The sequence below is a fragment of the Hypanus sabinus genome, chromosome 8 (genome assembly GCF_030144855.1).
Source record: "Hypanus sabinus isolate sHypSab1 chromosome 8, sHypSab1.hap1, whole genome shotgun sequence".
NCBI lineage: Eukaryota > Metazoa > Chordata > Chondrichthyes > Myliobatiformes > Dasyatidae > Hypanus > Hypanus sabinus.
The window spans coordinates 165,173,943-165,199,355 of NC_082713.1; the positions used below are offsets into that span (position 1 = coordinate 165,173,943).

Sequence of the window (25,413 nt, forward strand, 5' to 3'; positions counted from 1 at the left end):
CCGAGTTTCTTTTTTAATTCTCAATTTAACATAACGTGCATTAACACGATGTTTTCATTACCAATCTATTTATTCAAAGACTCATAACCTAGAGACAAGAGTCCAAATCTCACCATGAAGGTGTGGAACTTGAACTCAGTTAATTCAGTAAGTATATGTACAATGAGAAGCTTGATCTGAAGTCACAAAATCACTGGATTGCCAGAAAAGAAAGCACATCTGGGTCACTAATACCTTCTAAGAAAGCGAATCTGCTATCCTTACCTATGAGTAAACAGCCAGCCTAAATTCAAAGATTCAATCCAAAGTACACTTTTAATCAAAGTACGTTTGCAGTATACAACCCTGAGGTTTGTCTTCCCACAGACAGCCACAAAACAAAGAAAACCATGGAACCACTTCAAAGAAAAAGATGCATAAACACCAACCCTCCACACACGCAAAAAAAACCAACTCACACAAATTACATAAAAGAAGCGAGAAACACACAGAGTATAAAAAACAAAAGCGGAAATGTCTGGGCGTTTTTGGTTCAGCTCAGTGTTCATTACCTGCGGCCACCCCAAACAAAACTGCACAAAATGACAACAAAAAATGAGGCAACCAGAAACCAGAAGCACCTCACAACGTGAACCACAGATTCCAATCCAACAACCATTCCGATTAAATGTTGCCCAAGATACAGGAGCGTGGCACCATACTCCAAAAACATCGATGAATAGAGAGAGAAATCTAAAGTAAACTCTACTGCTCCTTGAACTTTCAACCCCAATTCACCCTGCAAATAAATAAACATACTCATTGAAAAAAACTGTACCTAATGCTAGCCATGGAGCAAAAGGTTGTAAGTGAATTCACCTTCCAAAATGAAAAAATGACTATGGCATTCTTCTCGCATAGATTAGTATGATTAATCTACAACAACTTTCAATTTTTGTATCTAATATTAATTTAATGCATCAAAAAGATTCATTGGGTCTGAAGTTGGGCATTGCATTTTATCACTGGAAAGCTAGCTTTACTCTGTCAGAATAATAAGTTTAAACTTCTTCAGAGTTTAACAATGATATATTGGGGCAGCAGGAAAGAGAAATAAATGTATTCTGTTAGAAAAATAATTTGATGCACCGGGGAAAGGAACAGTTCCTAATATGAACCAGAAGTGAATGGAACTCCCAAAATATCAAAAGGTAATAACTACTGCACTGTGTGCAGTATACTTGTACTTTCACATACATTGAACACATCCAAGAAGACTTTCACAGTTTACGCTGAAATTACAAACACATTGTAGAGTATCGCAAACATGAGAAAAGCTCTAGATATTGGAAATCCAAAACAAAACAAAAATTCTGGAGGAACTCAGCGGGTCAGGCAGCATCAATGGAAAAGTGTAAACAGTTGATGTTTCAGGCTGAGGTCCTTTTCAGGACTGAGAAGGAAGGGTGAGATGCCAGAATAAGAATGGTGGGAGGGGAAGGAGGCTGTTTGAAAGGTGATAGGTGAAGCCAGGTGGGTGGGAAAGGTGGGTTGGAGAAGAAAGAATCTGATAGGAGGGGAGAGTGGACAATAGGAGAAAGGGAAGAGGGAGGGGACTCAGGAGGAGGTAATAGGCAGGTGAAAAGGTCAGAGTGCGGTACAGAGGAGGGGGTGGTGGGGGAATTTTTGTTCACTGGTAGGAGAAATGGATATTTATGCCATCAAGTTGGAGGGTACCCAGATGGAACCTAAGTTTTGCCCCTCCATTCTGAGGGGGGCTTCATCATTGCACAAGAGGAGGCCATGGATCGACATGTTGGAAATGGAATGGGAATCAAAATTAAAAGGTTTGCCACTGTGATGGATGGTGTGGAGGTGAACCAGCTCAGTCCTGAAGAAGGATCTCAACCCAAAAATGTCGACTGTTTATTCTTCTCCATAGATGCTGCCTGACCTGCTGAGTTCCTCCAGCATTTTGTGCATGTTACGTCGTACTGTACACTATATATACATATTCAGTAGATTCCGATTAATTCGGACACACCTGATCCAGTACATTCTGGCCCAATTAAGCAGCTGACCTAATTAGCCAAAGTTCCATGAAAATAGTTAAAAAGGAATTTAAAAAAGACAGACTACCACTTAACTAAAGTAACAGTTTAAATGGCATGCCTGTCCTAGCATGTGAAGATTGGATAGATGAGATTAATAGTGAGATTCAACAGTCAAGAAGGGGGTTCTGCAATACTTTGTGCAGAGCAAAGAGCATGACAAAGCACTGAGCAAGTCATGGTTATCCACTGCAACTTCTGAATGCAACAGCTTTTTCACTTTAAACTATGTCCTGTACAGGTTTCACTGTCTTTGTCAGATACAACGCACAACCAACAAGCTGCTATATTCTTTTGATTAATTGTAAATGAATAAAATCATTGCAGACACCAATTGCAGATAATCAACTGCCCTCATGCACTATTTTCAGTGATTGCATCCTCCAAATCATTATTTTTGCTGTAACATTCAACATGATTGTTGGTACATCATATTCTTTGTAGTTCCTCATTTATTCAAGCAGCGAAATCATTTCATTTTCACTCTCGGCTGTTTCTGGCATCTCCAATGCTTGAAACCACAGTGAGCAAAACGGTTCTGACTGCTTACAGTATTTCTTGCCAGCTATCAGCAACAAAAATCACTGCTTTTTGAACACAAGCACTGCAACTGATGCTATTATTCTCTCTAAGTATGGTGTATTGTCTAAAAGCCACAGTTCACAAGACTGATGCTAAGCAGAAACCATTCAGCAATAGTTTACTGTCTTAATTAAGCAGCATAGTGTCCCAAATAAATGAAGGGAATCCTGCCTATTTTCTCAATTAGTTCTTGTCCTTTAAGAGTTAAATGGAATCCAATGTACAGGTACAGGTACACTATATGCAAATATCCTATATACATATAGGATCTTGAAGATCTCCCCCCATATATTTTCCACCCATTTCTGGATTCAAAGAGGTATTACTCTCATTTTTAGAGAACACCATTTTTTAATGCAGGTCTGTTTTGTGATGGCATTACCTGTTGATTTTACGGTTTCATTTTCTGTCGCATTTTTACGTGATCGTGGTGGCTGTGCCACAACTTATCAAAATACTACTAGAAATTCCTAAAGGATATTCTACCATGAAGTTTCAAAATTCCCAGCAAACAAGATGGCATTGGGGAAAAGAGACTTGTTATCAATTTCACACATAAAATGTACAAAGCAGGTACTCGTGTACGATGTTCTGACAATATTGACTGACTTGCACATTAGTCTCTGTTCTAGACTGTGCGTCTTTCCCAAGCTACTCATCAAGCTGAACAAATAAGTGGTTACTGACTTTACAAGAACGGGATATAAGGAATAGGTCCATACATTGCTCAAAGGCTCGAATTTTCATTCAACTCTCTTCATCAAATTTCACAACACATGCTAGTGATAATAAACCTGATTCAGATTCTGATTCTGATCTGAACACTTCTACTCTCTCTCTCTAAACCAGGATCTCCCAGACTTTTTTACGCCATGGACCCCTTCCATTAACCAAGCGGTTCATGGACTCCAGGGAACCCTGCTCTAAACTATTAGGGCTTACAAATGAACACTGCCTTTCTGTCCGTTTATCTTATTTTGGTTATTTTTTAAATTTTTATTTATTTGTTTGTTTGTTTGTTGGTTGATTGATTAATTGATTGGGATAAAGGCAGAAAGGCCCTTCCAGCCCAACAACCCACCTATTTAACCCTAGCCTAATCACAGGGCTATTTACAATGACCAATGAACCTACCAACATTGGAATGTGGGAGGAAGCCAGAGCACCCAGAGATAATCCACAAGCTCACAGAAAGAACGCACGGACATCTTACAGAGGATGCCGGAACAGAACTCTGAAATCTGACCTCTAACTGTGATAGCATCGCGATAACCAGCAAGCTACCAAAGCTCTAGCTAAACAATGTTTTCAACAGATTAATGTCATCTATTTGATATTTTAGTAATATTTCAGTTATCATGTGTATATTGATCAAGCAATCTTGTTTATTTAGAGAAGTGATTAGGAGTTTTATGTATAAATACATGAATTGCATACACCCATGATACCACGTGATATGTGCGCACCTTGCTTAAATAAGCACGAAGTTAGAACCACATTTCAGACTCCCTTGTCTTCCTTTGAATTAGTTTAATGTTTTGTAGTTACAAAGCACAACAATTCTCGCTTTCATTTCATTGTGTTCCATTTTTCAATTTTTATATTCCCTCTCTTCATGCCTCCTTTTCCTTTAATTAAACTCAACATGTCCTTTAGAATATAGCTGACTTCTTCCCTTTATTTGCCTCTTTTCTTTCCCAAGTACTATTTGTAGACAGCCTGAGGATTTGTGTAACAACATAACATCTGCAATTTTTCACAAAAGGCATAAATTTGTTCCCCTAGTTTGCAAAGACAAAATCTGGTTAAAATATGTCACACCACCTAAGATAAAATTATTAGAGAACTTAATCAAAGACATTAATGAGTTTTCCAGTACAAGTTTATACAAATCTGTAGACTCACAGATTACAGATTCATAGATAAATCATAAATTGAATTATTGAAGATTCTCTCTCCTGTCAGAGAGAAATCTTCACAGGCACTTAGGAAGAAAATGTTGTAGCATTTATGACATGAAATTAATATCACAATAGATGAAAAATATTTCCCAAACTATTTTACTGGCAAGTTCTTTACATTCCTAGTACATATATTTCACTTATTCTGGCATTGTAAATGAGAAAGCTTTAATTGTACAACTTACCTAATTTTGGTAATGAATAGTTGATATTAAAATATTGTTCATAAAATTTCAGCATCTTCTTTGTAATATTTAAAGCGTAATCACCAGATCCTTGTTCAATAGCATCAGGCCTGGCATATAGTCTCACCTGGACAACAAAATATCATCAGTAAATTTTTTGAATTAGTATCAGAATCAGGTTTGATATATAACCATATAACAATCACAGCATGGAAACAGGCCATCTCGGCCCTCCTAGTCTGTGCCGAACTCTTAATCTCACCTAGTCCCACCTACCCGCACTCAGCCCATAACCCTCCACTCCTTTCCTGTCCATATACCTATCCAATTTTACCTTAAATGACACAACTGAACTGGCCTCTACTACTTCTACAGGAAGCTCATTCCACACAGCTATCACTCTCTGAGTAAAGGAATACCCCCTCGTGTTTCCCTTAAACTTCTGCCCCCTAACTCTCAAATCATGTCCTCTCGTTTGAATCTCCCCTACTCTCAATGGAAATAGCCTATTCACATCAAATCTATCTATCCCTCTCAAAATTTTAAATACCTCGATCAAATCCCCCCTCAACCTTCTACGCTCCAATGAATAGAGACCTAACTTGTTCAACCTTTCTCTGTAACTTAAGTGCTGAAACCCAGGTAACATCCTAGTAAATCATCACCAGCATATGTCATGAAATTTGTTAACATTGCAGCAGCAGTACAACGAGATACATGATAATATAGGGAAAAATAAATGTGTGTGTGTGTGAGAGAGAGAGAGCGAGAAATAGGTAAAAAATTACAAAATAGTGCAATTAAATAGAAATATAAAATGAAGTGTGTTAGTGTTCATGGGTTCAACGTCCATTCAGAATCATTGAGCGTGTGTCTTCAGGCTTCTGTACCTCCTCTCTGACAGTAACAATGGGAAGAGGGCTTGTCCTGGTTGATGGGATCTTTAATAATTGATGTCGCCTTTTTGAGGCACTGCTCCTTGAAGATGCCTTGGACACTACGGAACCTAGTGCCCTTGCTGGAGCTGACTAATTGGATGGCTTATTTCAATCCTGTGCGGTAGATACCCGCTTCCCCCCCACCCCCCGCTGCCCCACTGCTACCAGACAGAGATGCAGCCAGTTAGAATGCTCTCCAAAGAGCATCTTCATGGACTTCATACTCTGAGGTTGAGAGAGTGGAACTGCCCCAGTGTAGTGTAGTGAGGATGCTATAGCAAAAATACTTGATCAGATGAACATAATCTAACAACTAACACATACAGAGCGGAAACAAATATATCCTGATGCAAGCGGATACTGAAGAGAAATGGTGAACAGTATTGTAAATGTGGTCTCATGCAAACACCTACTTGAAGCCACAGGTGAGAGCTGGGGTGTATGTGGTGTCCATTTTGGCAAATGGGCTAAACCAGTTGAGGGTAGCCGGTGGCCTTATGCCCAGGTGAGATGGGGACACACTCTTCAGATTGTCTGCCTGGCAACAATGGTGGCATAACCAGGACTTGAGATATGCACCAGCTGCTCTTACGACCACCCACCACCTGCCCCCATGACTTCACCTGACCCTGATCGGGGGGGGGGGGGGGGGCTAAGCAGGTACTACACCTTGCCCGAGGGTTACCTACAGGCTAGCAGAGGGAAGGGGCACCTTACACCTCCTTTGGTACCTCCACCTTTTAATAAAAAACAGAGTAAGGGAATGCTAAACAAAATCCAGTCATTTTGTTTGTAAGAGTATTAAATGTATTTGAAAGGCAGTTACAAAAAGGAATAAGTGATAAAAGTAAAATAGCAGAGCAAAAAATAAATACGTCAATGGCTTCAATGGGTATAGCCTATGATCGAAAAGATCCCAGTGCACTGAATATTTTTAAGTCAAACAATACTGTGCAAATGTCTTGGACACACACACACACTCACACACACACACACACACACACACACACACACACACACACACACACACACACACACACACACACACACACACACACACACTCACTCACTCACACACACACACTCACACACACTCACACACACACACTCACACACACTCACACTCACACACACACACTCACACACACACACACTCACACACACACACACACTCACACACACACTCATACACACACACACTCACACACACACACACTCACACACTCACACACACTCACACACACACACACACACACACACACACACACACACACACACACACTCACACACACACACACACCTCCCCCCCCCCAACCCAATGCCTAATACTTTTGCACAATACTGTAGTAGTTTTATGTATCGCACTGTACTGCTGTCACAAAACAAAACATGATTCTGATAGGGGTCTCTATTGTGGTGTCAGAGTGGGAAGGAGGCAGGGAGAGGGGTATCCTGGTTGGGAAAAGGGGAAGGAGTGGGAAGCACCAGGGAGGCATTCTGTAATGATCAATAAACCAATTGGTTGGAATCAAATGACCTTCCCTGGTATCCCAGAGCTGGGGGTGTCTGTACCCACCCCATCGCCCCGGCACTCCTTCTCTGCCACCTGTCCCATGCCCCCACATGGCGGTCCACCCTCACCATTCCCAACATCCTTTGCTGCCACCAGATTTACAAACTTGCCCTCCACTCCACGTTGACAAATACAGTACTGTATTTTATATATATTTATTTCAAAGTAATCATGTAGGAATATAGAGGGTATATTGCCATATGCTACCTAGAGATTCATTTTCTTGTGGGCATTCACTGGAAAAAAGAAATACAATAGATTTTTATGAAAATCTATAAAATAAACAAACAATGATTGACAAACAACCAATGTGCAAAAGAAGACAAAGTTGCAAGTAGAATTACAAAGAACGTGAGCTGTAAGGAGTAAGCATTGGATTTTTTATGTATATATATATCTGTGGTGAACTACATGTACCTGTCTGGACACGCCCCCCCCCCCCTTGCTGACTGCTCCTGTGGCTCCTCCCCAGACCACTGGATAAAGGCGATTGGAGGCACTGCTCCTCCCTCAGTCTCCAGGATGTTGTATGATGATCTCTTGTTGCTGACTGCTTTCTTCCAGCTAATAAAAGCCTATCTCGACTCACATCTCCGAGAGTTATTGATGGTGCATCAATATCCAAATTCTATCACGTGTTGTAATGCTTTATAGGAATATCAATTCTATCTTAAGGTCACTGCTAACATGTCTGGTTTAGAGGGGCTGTGCTATCACGAGAGGCTGGATAAACTTGGGTCATTTTCTCTCGAGCGCCAGAGTCTGAGGGGAGATCTGCTAGAAATTTACAAGATTATGAGAGGCATAGAAACAGTGGACAGAGAGTATCTGTTTCCCAGGGTAGAAATGCCTAATAGCAGAGGGCATGCATTGAAGGTGAGTTGGATGTGAGGGGTAAGTTTTGTACTCAGAGACTGATGGATGTCTGGAATGCACTGCCTGGTGAGGTGGTATAGGCAAATACATTAGAGGCTTTTAAGAGATGTTTAGATAGGCCCATCCATGTAAGGAAGATGGAGGGATAGGGACATGGCTTAAGTAGGAGAGATCAGTGTGTAGGGTTTTAGCTGGTTCAGCACAACATTGCTCCCGTTCTATGTTCTATGGTTATGAAAGCACAGACTTACTGGGATACCATGATCAGTAACTATCTCCTTAAAGGTGCAGTTGCAGATTGCCCATCCCAGGTAGTACGTTGACATTCGAGGTGTTACTGCGAATTGCTCAGTGACCCAGCCGTCTCCCTCAGGTATGATGGCATCAACTGGCATGTTAGACAGTGCAAGGTAGGCGTCCTGGTGCTTGATGGTAATTCTAAATGTTGCTTTGTAAGCTGGTTCATCAAAACAAGGGAATGCCTTACGGGCATAGATGGGAGAAAACTGAGTCACCACAAGATATCTGGAAGGAAGTGAAAAAAAACAATTATTAGACACCTTTCATGGGGCTGAAAAGCACTATTACATGGGTCGGTGAATGACTGCAGGGAAGATAAAAATCTCTGATTCTGATCAGAGGCCAGGTCAACAGACAAGTCATGAAACAAAAAGGTGCATTACATTGATTTGTGCTGAACCTCAAAGGTTTGAAAATGCTACTTTCAATTCAATTCAAAGTACATTCATTATCAAAGTATGTATTCAGTACGCAACACTGTGATTTGTCTTCCCCATGGACAGACATGAAGAACCATGGAATCAACCCGTTGAAAGAAAAAATGTCAAACCCCCCCCCCCCCCCCCCCACGTGCAAAACAAAATCGCACAAACGGCAGCGAAAAAAGAGTGAAAGCACAGAATCTAAAACACAAAATCAAAAGCCATATTTCAATACAGTTCAGCTCAAGGTTCACTACCTGAAGGTCACCCCGATTCAAAACTTGCTCAAAACTAGTAACAAAAAAGAACGACCAGAACTAGGACTAGAAACCAGAGCACATCATAATCTGGAATTAGAGTCCAAATTTACAGCCCACATTATTTAAACCGTACTCCAGCAACAATGAAGGAGGGAGAGATCACTTGAACGTAAGGACCTTCTCTCGGGAGCAGTAGTCAAGAGTGAATGCCACACTCTGATAACTTCTCCGCCAGCAGCGAGCGAGAGGCTGGTAGATGGTGCTGAAGACTGACTTGCCCTCCACACCTGCCTCAGACATTTCACTCTTCCTTGGCACCTTAATCTTTACTTGTGCACCAAAGTTAAAAGTTTATTAGATAGATTATTAATAATGAATTGTTTCCAAAACCTGAAAATTTCAATATTCAATCAGAAATTCTCCTGATTTTAGCTGAAGAAGATCAGTTTTATGTTCCCCTACCCCCAGTGATACTTATTTTAACCACACTTCCATGAATATTCACTTTTCTTTTCAATCCTCTTACGACCAAGTTTCTCACCTTATCATTAAAAGTACACCAGTTCCTTCCTGAGTCTTGGAAACATCACTCTCAGAGTCTGCCAAGAGGGTGTAGAGAAAGAGGAAAGGGTCTGTGTCACTGTTCGTGCTGAGCAGCCATGTGACAGAACTGCAGGCTGTTCACAGGGACTCACACCAAGATGAACATCAAGTGTGCTTCAGTGAAAGGTGCCCTCTGGTTTGCCTCAAAGTTGTCGGTCTGCCAGCACGTTGAGGTGTCGTGGAGGAATGCTGCTGACTGGCTCATTCCATGCTGCAGGAGGGGCACAGTAAAGCTTGGTGCAGCTACTGCACGGGCTCGGTGGAAAGAACGACAGTGTAGGGCTCTTCGATTTCTGGAGAGGGAGGGGGCTAGGTTGGGGAGGACTCCTCTCAATTATGGTAATAGGATACCACCCCAGGTAGCCACATGAATGGCAGCAGCGTTATTGATTAATATGTACAAATTATATAGAACAGTACTACAAACGTCAACATTAAATGTAAAGAATGAAAAGCCATGGTGTAGTTCATTCTTGTAAATATTTTTCATTATGAATAAGGTTTATTTTGATTTTTAAAAACTGATAAACAGTTATATGTTACTTTACAGGCTTACATTCAGTGACCAATTTACTAGGGACACTGGTACAACTGCTTCTTAAAGCAAATATCTAACCAACCAATCCTGTGGCAGCAACTCAATGTGTAAAAGCATGCAGATGTGGTCAAGAGGTTCAGTACTCAGACCAACCATCAGATTGGGGTAGAAATGTGATCTAAGTGACTTTAACCGTGGAATGATTGTTCATACCAGATGGGGTGGTTTGAGTCTCTCAGAAACTGCTGATGTTTTGGGGTTTTCACGCACAACAGTCTGTAGAGTTTACAGAGAATGGTGCAAAAAATTTAAAAATGTCCAGTAATTGGCAGTTCTGTGAGTGAAAATGCCTTATGAATACGAAAAGTCAGAGGAGAATGGCCAGACTGGTTCAAGCTGACAGGAAGGCGACTTTAACTCAATTAACCATGTGTTACAACATCGGTGTGCAGAAGGGCATCTCTGAATGTGCAACATTTCGAACGATGAAGTAGATGGGCTGCAGCAACAGAAGACCATGAACATACACTCAGTAGCAACTTCATGAGGTACAGGAGGTATCTTGACTTTCGCTCCAGATCCCAGCTTCTGCAATCTCTTGTGTTCTGTAAGATAGCCATGTATTTCAAAGATGCTATGATAGATGGAAGGGAAAGCTCCAATGGAGGTAGTGTGAGTGAGTGGATGAACACTTGGCAAATGGAGTTTAATGAGGGGAAAGACAGATTATTATCTAAATCAGGTGTTTCCAACCTTTTTAATGCCATGGACCAAGCAAGGGGTCTGTGGACCCCAGACTGGGAACCCCTGATGAGGGAACACAAACCAATCCTCATAGAAGGACCGGACTTGGAGAGAGTGAGCAATTTCAAGTTCCTGGGTGTTAACATCTTTTAAGACCTAACCTGGTGCCAACATATTGATACAGCTATAAAGAAGGCACGACAGGAGCTATATTTCATTAAGAGTGTCAGGATGTTTGGTAAGTCATCAAAAACACCCAAAAACTTCTACAGATGTACCATGGAGAGCGTTCTAACTGGCTGCATCACCATCTGGTATGGGGAGGGGTAGTGGCTACTGCACAGGATCACAGTAAGCTGCAGATAGTTGTAAAATCAGTCAGCTCCATCATGAGCACTAGCCTCTGTAGTACTCAGGACATCTTCAAGGAGCGATGCCTCAAAAGGCAGCATCCATCATTATGGACCCCCATCACCCAGGACATGCCCTCTTCTCATTGTTATGAATCTTTGAAGAAAAGGTTCACCGGATGTTACCAGGGTGAGAGAGTACTAGCTGTGTTGGGGGGGGGGGGGGGGTCGGAGGAAGAGTTGGACCAACTTGGATTATTTTTTGCTGTTAATTGGCAATCTGCTACAAACATACAGAACTATGAAAGGCATTAATAGGGCAGATGATCAGAATCTTTCTCTCGAGAATGAAATAGGAAATATCAGAGAGCTTGGGCTTAAGATGAAATGGAGTGTATTTAAAAGAGATACGCAAGCAAGCTTTATTTTACACAGAGAGCAAATGGTACCAGGATTGCACTGCTTGGAGAAATGGTAGATGCACATATGAAAAGCAATGGTTAGGAGGCATTTAAATAAACATAAACAGTCTGGAAATAGAGAGTTATGGACCATGTGCAGGCAGATTAACTTTGTTGAAATTGGCATCCTGCTTACCACAGTCGTGATCAGCCTTACACTATACCTTTCCATGTCCTTTCTCTTTAGAATAATAAAGTTCTAGTTGAACTTAGTGCATGAAACCTGGGGTTTTTATGCACTTCAGTAGTAGAGCAATACCTCATAGAACACAACACATAGATGAGTACAGCACAGGAACAGGCTATTCAGCCCATAATATTGTGCCAAACCAGCTGAAAAGCAAATCAAAAGCACCCACACATTAATATCTCCTACCTACACCATATTCCTCCACCTTCCTTACATCCATGTGCCTATCCAAACACCTGTTAATGGTCTCTAATATATTCACCTCTACCACCGTCAGCTTCCAATGCTTCAGAGGAAACAATCCAACGTTGTTCAGTCTCTTGTGATAACACCAAATTTTGTATCGTGGGTGCCCAGATCCTAGAATGTGACCTTGCCTCTAACTGACTTGCAGCAGTTCCATGACACTGTCTGTTGCTGTTCTTCATTGGAAATATAGCAATAGTCACAGACTCCTGTTGTATGATATTACACAAGGATTCACACAATTAACTGTCCAGAGACAATGTTTAAATGTACTTCTTTGTATTTTTCACTTAATTCTCAAACTTAACTGAGGAATTTACTGATTTATGTGCTGATTTTTTTAACTTATTAGATTTATGATTTTTCTTGTTCTTGAGTTCCACCCTTTCTCAATTTTATATTGCACCTGACAGAGTATTAATTGCTTATACTGAATGTGTCTCATTACAATCAGAGTTTTTTTCCTCTGTTTTATAAAATTTTATCGGAAATCTTATAAGGACTGCTCCAGATCGATAATAATACTGTTTAACTTAGGCTGTATAACAAAATACAGCAAAATCAAATCTTCTACCAATTGCTCTTAGTCCCAGAGCATTGGTGTACAGACATGGCGGAGGAGAAGCAGGAGGAAATGCGATGCTACCAAGCAGACCAATCACAGTTTTGCAGTCTGCGTCACCGCAACACGTGAGCTACTTTTTTGGGGAGGTGCACGTCACCCTACGGCATAGGTTACGCGGTACCTACAGCGTAGATGCGATGCACAAGTATAAATCAGCTCTTAGACTTCTTGACGGAAAGACCCCAGTCAGTCCCAGTTGGCAGCAACATCTCAAGCTCCATCATGCTTAGCACTGGTACCCCAGGGCTCTGTGCTCTGCCCGCTGCAGACTCACAATTGCACTGTCAGATCCAGCTCAAGCCATATCATCAACTTCGGTCATGATACAACAGCAGTGGCCTCAACAGCAACAATGATGAGACAGCATGCAGAGAGGAGGTAGAGAGGCTTGTCGAATGGTGTGAGAACAACAACCTGAATCTTGGCATGGACAAGACAAAAGAGATAATTGTGGACTTCAGGAAGGCCACAGGTCAACCACAGTCCATTGCACGTCAATGACTGCTGTGGAGAGAGCGAAGAGCACAAAGTACCTTAGTGTTTACATAACAAACAATCTAAACCTGAACCCACATCACCTCCTCATTGGTCAAAAAGGCACAGCAGTGTCTTTTCTAAGGAGATCGAGGCATGCAAAGCTACCTGCCCCCACTCAAAACAACTTTTTGCAGGAGTATCATTGAGAGTGGCCTGTCTGGCTGTATCATTATGTGGTACAGAAACCAGTCCGCAAGACCCTACAGAGGACAGCAAAAAGCACCAAAAGATCACAAGAGTCTCCCTCCTCCCCATTTGTGATGTTTCAAAATTCAAAGTTCAAGGTACATTTATTATCAAAGTGTCTATACCTTATTCAATCCTGAAATTTGTCTTCTTGAAGGAAGCCACAAAACAGGAAGGCTCAAAGCATCATTGAGGATCCCTACCATCCATCCCTCAATCACTTTGATCACGGCCACCAGGAACGAGGTAGAGGAGCATCTGGACTAAGACTGCCAGACTGGGTAACTGCTTTGTCCCTCAGTCTGTGAGACTAATAAAGACCCTGCCAGCACTGAGGTCTTGTCACCAGGACGGCGAGCAGTTTACCGAACTCTTCACTGTTTACCTGTGCTGCACACTACATGAATTCTGAATTATATGGGGCAGCACAAAAGTGTAGTGATTAGCACAATGGTTTACAGTACCAGCGATCTGGGTTCAATTCCCACTGCTGTCTGTAAGTTCCTTCTATAACCGCATGGGTTTCCTCCGGGTGCTCCGGTTTCCTCCCACAGTCCAAAGACGTACCTGTTGGTAAATTAATTGGTCATTGTGAATTGTCCTATGATCAAGCTAAGATTAAACCAGGGCATGATTGCTGGGCGGTGGAGCTTAAAGGGCTGGAGGGACTTCCTATACTGTATCTCAAAAAATAAATAGATTTTATTAACTTATTTGGAGAAATATTTTGGTTTACATGCTGTGTGTGATATATGTTTTGTAGATGCACCATCGTGCAGAGGAGCATTTTTTCATCTGGTTGTATATGAATATAGTCAGATGACAATAAACTTTAACTTTAAATTGAACTTGTAACTCCCTTTAGACATAAGCATTTTTCATGGCCAGTTAAATTGTGCTCCAGTAATAAAATAGCTATTTGGGATTCTTGCACTTGGATGTACAATACTTTGTTTTATTGGTTCATTTACTTACTGCAGATATTTACAAGTTACCGCCAGCATTTTGATACGCCAGCATAAAAACAGCACAATATGACTAAATTTGGTCAGTTTAATTCTGCAGCTATGAACTGAAATTTGTCCACAACTATCAGAGTACTGCACGATGAAAGGGCAGGAAAGACACTTTGAAAAGCAAACTGGGAAAATGTAAATGTTGGGAAATTTCCTCAATGATTTTAGCTTCAAGGACCAGACCTTTGTCAGCAGCTCAATAGGAACGGTGTCTACGTGCATTTATATAGGCATCCATTAGTCTCGAGAGACCTTGGATTTGTAAGCTGCAAGTCTTCCCTCTCCACACCACCGATGTTGTCCAAGGGAAGGGCAAGGGTCGATACAGCTTGGCACCAGTGTCGTTGAACAGCAATGTGTGGTTAAGTGCCTTGCTCAAGGACACAACACGCTGCCTTAGCTGAGCTAGTGACCTAGCGACCTTCAGATCACTAGATCAGCACCTTAACCACTTGGCCATGTGCCAACAGATGCATAAACAAGACAATTGCTGTATTTCTGGTGAGGTTATGCCAAGGGATCAAAGGATCTAAGAGCTGTGTCAAGGGATTCAAGGAGACTCCAGCTATTGCTTTCACAGCACACTTATGATCATTTAGTGAACATAGCAATGCAACCTCTGTACCCATACCATTGAACCACAAGCATAGGGCCCAGCTACACCATCAGTAACAGTGAAAAGCAAAATCTATGTCAACATATCATATATTATAATTTACTGTATGGATATGCACACTATTTTTAAATGTAAAGTTCAAAGTAAATTTCATTATCAAAGTACATATATGTCACCATATACAACATTGAGATTCATTTACTTCTGAGCATTGTCAATAAATCTATAGAATAGTAACTATAACAGAATCAGTGAAACACCACCCAACTGTAACGTTCAACCAGAATACCGAAGACAACAAACTGAAAAATACAAAAAGAGATAATAATTATAAATAAATAAACAATAAATATCGAGAACATGAGATGAAGAGTCCTTGAAAGTGACTCCATAAGTTATGGGAACATTTCAATGATGAGGCATGTAGAATACACGTAGATAAAAAAACAACAGAACAGCTTAATTCCTTTTTGTTCCACTTGCTAAACGAATATAAAGGAATGTAGGCACTTGAGTAAAGAAACTTACAGTAGAAAATATAATTCTATTATTGATACAGAGATAATAATGTGTATTCTGTTTGCTCAATAGGCCACCCAGTTAGAAAGGTATAGTATATGTCACGTACAACTTTATTGTGTTATACAGTCAATAACTCCAGATAGTTTATTTATTTAATTTTGGACTTATTCATTCCTACTTGTACTAACCCAATGTATATTTTGATGGAACCTTGTTTCTATCCCTTTGACCTATAAATAAAGGTAATATACAAATTGCCACAGCTTGAGCTAGCCACCACAAGGAGGTAGAGATGACAATGCCATCTCCTTCCTGCTCAACTGCCTATTGGCTAATAGTTCATAGTCATCGCCTGTGCCTTGCTTGTAGCTCTACATAAGTTCCTTGTCCCTTGTTTCTTTGCTTAGTCTTGGAACAATCTTTTGCAAGTGAAGCCTTGGCTTTGTAGGAGGCTCTAGTTTCCAGAACTTGTTAATGTTTTGGATTTTGAGTTTGCCTGTGAGTTATTTGGACCCTCTACCTGTACCTTACTTGCTAATGGATTCAGTAAAGCCTTGTCAGATTTTTTCTGCTAAATGTGTGTGACTTGTCTCTGCATCTGTGTTTGCCACTATTCAGTGTGAAGGAAGTTAAAACTGAAGATGTTACCTTGTCAGCTGTGATGCATATGCATTTATTACAGAATTAGGAATTGTTGCAACCAAGTTGTTTTAGATCAATGGAATCTGTCAAGCTCATACAGAGGCCCCATTCTACATTGTCCAATATCTACTTAAATAGTAGTACAGTTGTAGTACTGGTGATGCAAACACTTGAGCTGAGTATGATGTCCTCCTGAGGGTTGTCTATTGGTGGGTCTGCAGCTTGTATGTTGTTCTCCTAAGGAGTTGTCTATTGGAGGGTCCTCATGTGGCTGATCCAGAATCCACACACTCTGGTGCTGTATGGACAAGTGTAAGTGGTGGTGGCTGTGGTTAGTGGTTGGGTCTTTTTGGTGGTTTGGGCTCCCCTTTTGCAGCTGTGACATTCTCTGTAGCACAGTGGAGGCTGGTCTTATGTAGTGCAGCTCCCTATTTAAATAACTGTGACTCAATATCATGAGATCTCTTGATGATATGGGGGACTAGTTTGTTGATCACCTCTGCTCCATCTGCCAAAAGCAGAACCTCCTGGTGGCCAAACATTTTAATTCTTATTCCCATTTCCAATTTTCATTCCATGTCTGCCTCTTAGATGAAGCCACCCTGGGGTGGAGGAACAACACCTTGTATTCTATCTGAGTAGCATCCGAACAGATGACATGAACATTGATTTCTTCCTGGTTATATATTTTTTTTAAATCCTCTCCCATCCCTTCCCTCCCCTCTTCTATTCCCCACTCTAGCCCTTTCCCTTTCCCTTTCCCTTTCCCACCCACCTGACTTCAATTATCACCTTTTTAAACTATCCTGTCTGCACCTTTTTATTCTGGCATCTTCCCCCTTCCTTTTCAGTCCTGAAGAAGAGTGATTGAGTGTCCTTCTTTTCATAACCAATTACTATCTAGCAATGATCATTCTACAAGCAGTACAATTTTCACCGAAATACATTATGCTTTTCCCTTTGCAGTGAGTGATTGACACCAACTAAAATGAAATGCATTCTAAATATTTTTCCTTCTGGGTTTAATTATGAATTCAGTTTGAAAGTTTTCTTGATAATATAAAACCTACTACTTCATTTATGCAATACCCTGGTTAAGAATTTTACTGCTATGCTGTAGGTATTTCATTTTAGCACTTCTATAAGAGCAGTCTGTTCTGCTTTTAGCATGTTTGGGTTTGAGCTAAAGGAGCTATGTTCAACTTTGGAATGTTATCAGCCAATCAGGATGGTGGAACTGGGAGAAGATTCTAGAAAACACTGGGTGGAGAGGTTTTGGTGAAGGACACTGGTGTGGGTCGGTCTTTTTTGACGGGAGCTGGGAGAATACAGGAGGGACGATGGCAGAGGATGATATCCCTGTTGCACAAAGCCTTTGCGCAGATGAATGGCTTCAAAGAGGAAGCTCCCATGGGGGAGCCCTTTGTTCAATCTGGAATTCAAGCGACATTTGGAAGGTAGTGTGTGCCTTCACACAGACCATGGGTCCAGTGGGTGAGTTAAAGACAACCTCAAGATGAGCTCCAACTTGTGTGCACATTTGAGCAGGGTTAACTGTAATGGACCCTTTTTATTTTTTCCTTTTCATTTTCCTGCTAACTGTTCAATAAAGCTGACATTTGTAAACATACTTTCTTTATAATTGTACGCAGCATATGATTTGTTGCCAACGGCTAATTGCATGGCGCAGCATTTACACAGTACTTGCACAGATCGAGGTTCGGATAGCTGAGGTATTCCAATTTCCCGGTTTGGCTGGGACCCAAGTCATAATGACACTAGACGTGTGGAATTTGAGAGATGGTTTTCTCACCACTGAGTCCAGTGGCTGTTAGCGAGGGGCTAACGAGCTGCAACTCTAGATACCCAGTAAAAAGGGATTCATTCACAAGGTATGACTTGTGGGATTTAGTGTGTAATAAAGTTTACAGATTTTCAGAGCTATCTGACTATAAGAAGATGGAGCTTAGAAGATGATGGCACCTAATGGCAACTCCTTTGCTTGCATCTTCAGAAACAGCTCTATTTCTATCTTTAATATCTCTATCTTTCCCTTTCGGGGTTCTTTTTAAGACCCTGGCCACGAATTGCACACTGACTTTGGTTCTTTGTGGGAATGGGACTCGCTGTCAGGGTCTCACAACTGGCTGCTATTTGATAGACCAAGGACACAGCCTGGAAGACTAGCACGCCTTCAGGGTTCTGGGATTTCGTGGCTCTGAAGGTGTGTGCACTCACGGTTGGTGCCGCCGCCTGGTGTGTCGTGGGAGACAGAAGATCGAAAGCAGCGAGCTGGCTGTGTGACCAGAGATCCGAGTTCTTTGGGCACAGAGCTTGGAAAAAGCAATGCAACAGACTTTTAACATCGTAAATCAGTAAGTTGTTTCTTGTGTCTCCCCTTCTCACTGTGAAATAGCCACACCTCTTTTTCCCTTATTAGGGAAAGAGAGCCTGTGGTATGTTGAATTACTGGGTGAATGAGTAGTCTTTGGGGTACTACAAATCTGTGTCTTTATTGATGTTTTGCTGCACACTTGATCCTTGGTGGGGGGGGGGCAATGCTTTTTTTGCTGGTGGGAGGGAGGATTGTTGCGGAGGGGGGAGCTGGGGGACTTTGGGGTTTTAACATTTAACAGTCATTCAGTCTTTGGGGCTCTCCTCTGTTTTCATGGATGGTTGTGAAGTAAAAGAATTTCAGGTTGTACGTTTGTATATTGTGTACATTTCTCTGACATTAAATGTACCTTTGAAACCTTTGAACATAGTTTTGAAAAGAGAACCTGCTTCTGTGTAATGAATATTATGAGATGGAATGAGAAATAAATATCTAGTTTGTATGGCCCAATAAATTTCAAATTCTGTTAACAAAAAGGACTACCAAAATATAGATGCAAGAGGTTTTGTAGACATTGGAAAACCAGTTTAATCTACACAATGCCAGAAGAACTCAGCAGGTCTGACAGGATCTATGGAGAGGAATAAAGAGCCAACATTTCAGGTCGAGAATTTCATTTGTCCTGTTGAAGGGACTCAGTCTGAAATTTGGTTCTTTATTCCTCTCCAAAGAGCTGCCTGACCTCCAGAGTTCCTCCAGCACTGTGTGTGGATTACCAAAATCATTTCCTGCCCCTCCTTTTGAATGGATCTGTTATGTTGAGCAAAAATATCTAGCCAATTGTCTTAACCCAGTTTTGTGGTCAATCACTTTTGATACTTCCTTCCCAAACTCCAGAAAAATTAAACAAATTTGTCAAATGACAAAAAATAAATTAACTGATGCTCCTAGACCTCTGAGAGGACATCCATAAGAAATCAAGTCCATAAAATTTGAACTTCCAAAGTTATTGCAAAGATGTCAATGTGCACCATTTTTACGGAGTGAGAAAGATGAATTTGAGGATGTCCACCATTTAACTTTGATTCAAGTGCAAGTCTAAACAAAAAAAAATCATTTGATTATAGAAAGAGGAAATTCAGCACACTAAGTTCATGGAACTCAATGTACGGCAATCCATTTTATCCTATTTGGTAAATATTACAAATAATTGTATTACAGCAGCACTTGATTTCTGCCCATTGTTGACTAAGATTTGTCAATGTTAAAAGTAATAAACTAGTTTACAATTTTAAATCTGAGATTTTCAGTCAGGAGCGCTGGGACATGCACAGTGGGTTCCAGTTAATTGGGACACATCAGGACCAGTACATCTTGGCCTAATTAAGCAACTGCCCCAATGAGCTAAGTTTCATGTAAATAGTTAAAGGCATAAAAAAGCAACACGTACAAAATGCTGGAGGAACTCAGCAGGACTGCCGAAGGGGTTTGGCCCAAAACATCGACTATACTTTTTTTCCATAGTTGCTGCCTGGCCTGCTGAGATCCTCCAGCATTTTGTGTGTTTTGCTCAGATTTCCAGCATCTGCAGATTTTCTAATGTTTATGAAAGGTATAAAAAGGCAAAATGCCACTTAAGTGAATAACAAATTATGCATTTAAATGAAATTAATTAGAATATTACCAATCCTTTGATGGTACTATAAAACTACGTAACTGTCTCCTCACTGCAGTAGTCACTAGCAGGATAATGGCAGTCCCAGTTAAATGGCATGGAGTCCAAAATAAACAAAGGTAATCCCAGCTATTTTCTCTATTGTTAAAGTACAAATGACAGTTGTCACAAATAAATGGCTACCCCGATTAACTAATGGCCCAATTAATCGGAATCCACGGCATATATCTAGTTGTGGGTTCAATCAGTACATTAGTGAAAACAAGAGACAGGCAATGATTTTTTTTGTGTATGGTGAGAAATAAACAGCAAGACAATTCAGAACTGTTTGGTTCACGGCATTTTCAAGCATTCAGGTGTGGTGATGCCAGAAATGGTCAGGATAGAAAATGAAACTTGCACAACTTCAACAAGTTAGGCATAATGAAGAATTTGAAGGTCTCGACAATCATCTTCAATGTTATAATGAAGATTTGGAAAATGCAATCATCAAAGGAATTGTATGAAGGCAGTCTGCACTGGATGTGTGCATTGATTTTGTTCATTTATAGTCAATCAAAAGAACACAGCAACATACAATTCCTCCATCGATAACTATTAGGAACTAATACTGTGTTCTTGTAATATTGTGAATACAGTGTTTGATTAAGAGTTCTTGTACATTTAAATAATTCATTGCATTGTATGCACACACCTCCCTTAAAGTAAAAATTAAGTAAGACATATTATTCCCAGCTCCATGTTTTTAATTCAATTAGTTTCATGTTTTGGAGCTGTGAGGAAATTTTAAACGAATTCAAGATCACTACCTACCTGTTGAAGCTCAGCAAGATATTCAAGTTTTTTTTAAAAAGTACAGCAAGAAATGGTTGAATTTTTTTTTAAAAAACAGCACAGCATGTGCTTCTTCAAGAAGGGACAGAGATGTTTGAAGCAAGGGGCAAAAAAAGCTGACAAATTTAGAGGTCCATAAACAGTGAGTTTGGAGAGGAGGGGTCTTCAATCAGGTCTGTTGCCTGAGGATAAAAGGCAGCAGCAGGAAGCCACGGTGGCGCAATAGATCTTTGATCAGTGGCAAATCCAGATATCAGAAGTTTGGAGGGGACGGGACTTCAGTCAGGTCCACTGCCCGAGGAAAGAAAGGCAGCAGTGACCAATTGCCATTTGGGATTGATGAGTAAGAGCAAATTAAAGGAAGGGAGGGGCAGGTGAGGCAACCGTCATCTGAGCAGACACCATCAAAGTGGCGAACTTGAGGCATCAGGTCTTTGAGGCTTCACTCAGAGAAAGGAAAGCTCAAGATCTTTCATTCTCTTTGTGTCTGCTCAGCTGGAGACAGTAGGGATGACAGGCAGGATAGAGAAACGCTTTTCTTGCGGGATGTGGGATGGCACAAAGATCCCCCAGCATCCCTGATGAATACAACTGTGAGAAGTGCATCCAGCTGCATCTTCTAACAAACCACATTAAGGAGGTGGAACTGGAACTGGATGAACTACGGAGTGAAGGAGCCTGAAAAGGTGATAGGTAGGATGTATAGAGAGGTAGTTACACCCAAGGTGCAGGGCACAGGAAACTGGGTGACAATCAGGAAGGGGAAAGGGGTTAAGGAGCCAGTGCAGAGTACACCTGTGGCCATCCCCCTCAACAACAGATATATCACTTCGGATATTGTCGTTCGGGGCGGGGGGGGGGGGGAATGACCTAACAGAGGAGAGTGACAGTGGTTGGTCTTTGGAACTGATGAGATGCAGAAGGAAAATGGGGAGAAGTATGCTGTGGTGATAGGTGATTCGTTAGTTAGGGGAACAGACAGAAGTTCTGTGGGTGAGAACGAGATTCCTGGATGATATGTTTCCTCCTGGGTGCCAGGGCCTGGAATATCTTGAATTGAGTCCTCAGCATTCTTAACTAGGAGGTCAGAAGCTATGGTCTATGCAGGTACCAGTGACATAGATAGAACGAGCGACAAGGTTCTGGAGAGGGAGTTCAGGGAGTTAGGTGCTAAGTTAAAGAGCAGGACCTCCAGGATTCTGATCTCAGGATTGCTACCTGTGCCACGTGCTAGTGAGGCCAGAACTAGGAAGATTATACAGTTTAATACATGGCTAAGAAGTTGGTGCAGAAAGGAGGGCATAAGATTTTTGGATCATTGGGCTCTCTTGCAGGGAAGGTGAGACCTGTACAGAAGGGACAGTTTGCACCTAAAATGGAGGGTAACTAATAACCTAGGGAGAAGATTTTTTAAAGGTCCATGGTGGGGTTTAAACTAGAGTTACAGAGGGATGGGAACCAGTGTGCTGAAACAATTAGTGCAGAGGATGTGGAGGCAGATGTTGGGAAAACCTCAGACAAAGTTAGGAATCAAAAGGTTGAGCATGGTGTGACTAGTGTCCTGAGTTGTGTATATTTCAATGTGAGGCGGATAATAGTGCTGAAGTTTAGGTAGCTGGTTTACAAAATGAGACAATGTGTAGCGAGGAGAGGCTGTTGATAGAGCAACATTGCAGTAAACAGGATGAGTTGCAACATAAAAGGACTGTAGGTGTTGAATCTGAATGCATGCAGCATACAGAATAAGGTAATTGAACTTCTATCACATTTGCAGATTGGCAGGTATGATGTTGAAGGAATCACTGAACCATGGCTGGAAGATTAAAGTCAGAAGTTTAACGTCTAAGGATACACATTGTATTGAAAGGATAAGCAGGAAGGCAGAGGGGTGGTATTGCTCTTTTGGTTAAAAATGAAATCAAATCATTAGAAAGAAGTAACATAGGGTTGGAAGGTGTTGAATCATTGTGGGCAGAGCTGCAAGGGTAAAAAGACCTTGATAGGAGTTGTGTACAGACCCCCAAACAGTAGTAAGAATATGGTCTACAAATTACAATGGGAGATAGAAAATGCATGCCAGAAGGGCAACATTGTAATAGTCATGAGGGACTCCTATATGCAGGTAGATTGGGAAAATCAGACTGTTGTTGGATTACAGGAAGGGGATTTTCTAGAGTGCCTATGAGATGGCTTTTTAGAGAAGCTCATGGTTGCGCTCTCTAGAGGATCAGCTATTCTGGATTGGGTGTTGTGCAATGAACCAGTATTGATTAGAGAGCTTAAAGTAAAAGAGCCCCTAGGGGCAAGTGATCACTATGATCAAATTCAGCCAGAAATTTGAGAAGCAGCTGCAGTCAGATGCATCAGTATTACAGTGGTGTAAAGGGAATTACAGAGGCATGAGAAAGGAGTTGGCCTGTATTGATTGGAAAAGAACAATGGCTGGAATTTCTGAAAGCACAGAACATACACATCCCAAGGAGGAATGAGTATTCTAAAGGAAAAATGACACAACCATGGCTAGCAAGAGAAGTTCAAGCCAACATAAAAGCCAAAGTGAGGGCATATAATAGAGCAAAGATTAGTGAGAAGTTAGAGGATTGGGAAGCTTTCAAATACCACAGAAAGCAACTAAAAAGTGATAAAGAAGGTAAAAATGGAATATGAAAGTAGGCTAGCAAATAACATTAAAGATGATACCAAAAGTTTCTTCGATACATAAAGCATAAAAGAGAGTTGAGAGTGGATATCAGACCTCTGGGAAAACAAGGCTGGAGAAGTAGTAATGGGGGACAACAAATTGGCAGACGAACTGCATAAGCATCTTACATTAGTCTTCACAGTGGAAGACTCGAGCTGTATGGTGGAAGTTCCAGATGTCAGGGGGAATGAAGTGTGTTAAGTTACCATAACTAGAGAGAAGGTTCTTGGAAAAGGATCACTAGATTCCGGAATGGTTCCAGAAGATTGGAAAATTGCAAATGTCTCTCCACTCAAGGGAGAGAGGCAAAAGAAAGGAAACAATCAGCCAGTCAGTCTGACCTCAGAGGTTGAGAAGATGTTGAAGTCGATTATTGAGAATGTGGTCTTGGGGTACTTGAAGGCACATGATAAAATAGGACATTGTCAGCATGGTTTCCTCAAGGGAAAAACTTGCCTGACAAAGTAGATTTGAGGCTTTGACTCGAGAGGCTTCAACGAGAAGAGGCTGAGGACGAGCTTCACTCCAAGTGAGGTAAGGCCAGGTAAGTTCCTTTCAAAGGAGAAAGTTTCAAAAGTTGAGGCAAGTATTAGGTAGGTCAGGGCAGCTGAGATCAGCCCCGTAGTTTGTTCATCCTGCAGCATGTGGGAAATCAGGGATACTTCCAGTGTCCCTGACGACTCTGTGTGCAGGAAGTGCGTCCAACTGCAGCTTCTGGCAGACCGCATTGAGCGTCTGGAGCTGCGATTGGATTCATACTGGAGCATCTGCAATGCTGAGAAAGTCATGAATAGCACGTTCAGTGAGTTGGCCACACCGCAGGTAAAGGCTACACAGGCAGAAAGGGAAGGGGTGGCCACTAGACAGCGTAGCAGTAGGAAGGTAGTGCAGGAGTTCCCTGAGGTCATCTCCCTCCTAAACAGATATACTGTTTTGGATACTGGTGGGGGAGATGTCTCATCAGGGGAAGGCAGCAGCAGCCAAATTCATTGCACCATGGGTGGCTCTGCGGCACAGGAGGGAAGGAAAAGGAGTGGGAGAGCTATGGTGATAGGGGATTCGATTGTAAAGGGAATAGATAGGCGTTTCTGCGGCCGCAAATGAGACTCCAGGATGGTATGTTGCCTCCCTGGTGCAAGGGTCAAGGATGTCTCTGAGCGGCTGCAGGACATTCTGGAATGGGAGGGTGAACAGCCAGTGGTCATGGTGCTCATAGGTACCAACGATATAGGTAAAAAACGGGATGAGGTCCTACAAGGTGAATTTAGGGAGTTAGGAGATAAACTAAAAAGTAGGACCACAAAGGTAATAATCTCTGGATTACTCCCAGTGCCACGTGCTAGTCAGAGTAGAAATAGGAGGATATTTCAGATGAATATGTGGCATGAAAAATGGTGCAAGGGTG

At 41.5% G+C, this 25,413-nt stretch overlaps 1 protein-coding gene across 1 annotated transcript in view; it reads right to left on the minus strand.

The window, feature by feature from the left end:
* LOC132397846 (thyrotropin-releasing hormone-degrading ectoenzyme-like) overlaps window positions 1–25,413 on the minus strand; it is a 169,673-nt gene that overhangs the window by 128,010 nt on the left and 16,250 nt on the right. The window contains exons 2-3 of the mRNA XM_059976595.1: window positions 8,457–8,730; window positions 4,819–4,945 (exon numbers count right to left, since the gene is read on the minus strand). Of these exons, the coding sequence (XP_059832578.1) occupies window positions 4,819–4,945; window positions 8,457–8,730 (401 nt within the window). The remainder of the gene's footprint in view (window positions 1–4,818; window positions 4,946–8,456; window positions 8,731–25,413) is intronic.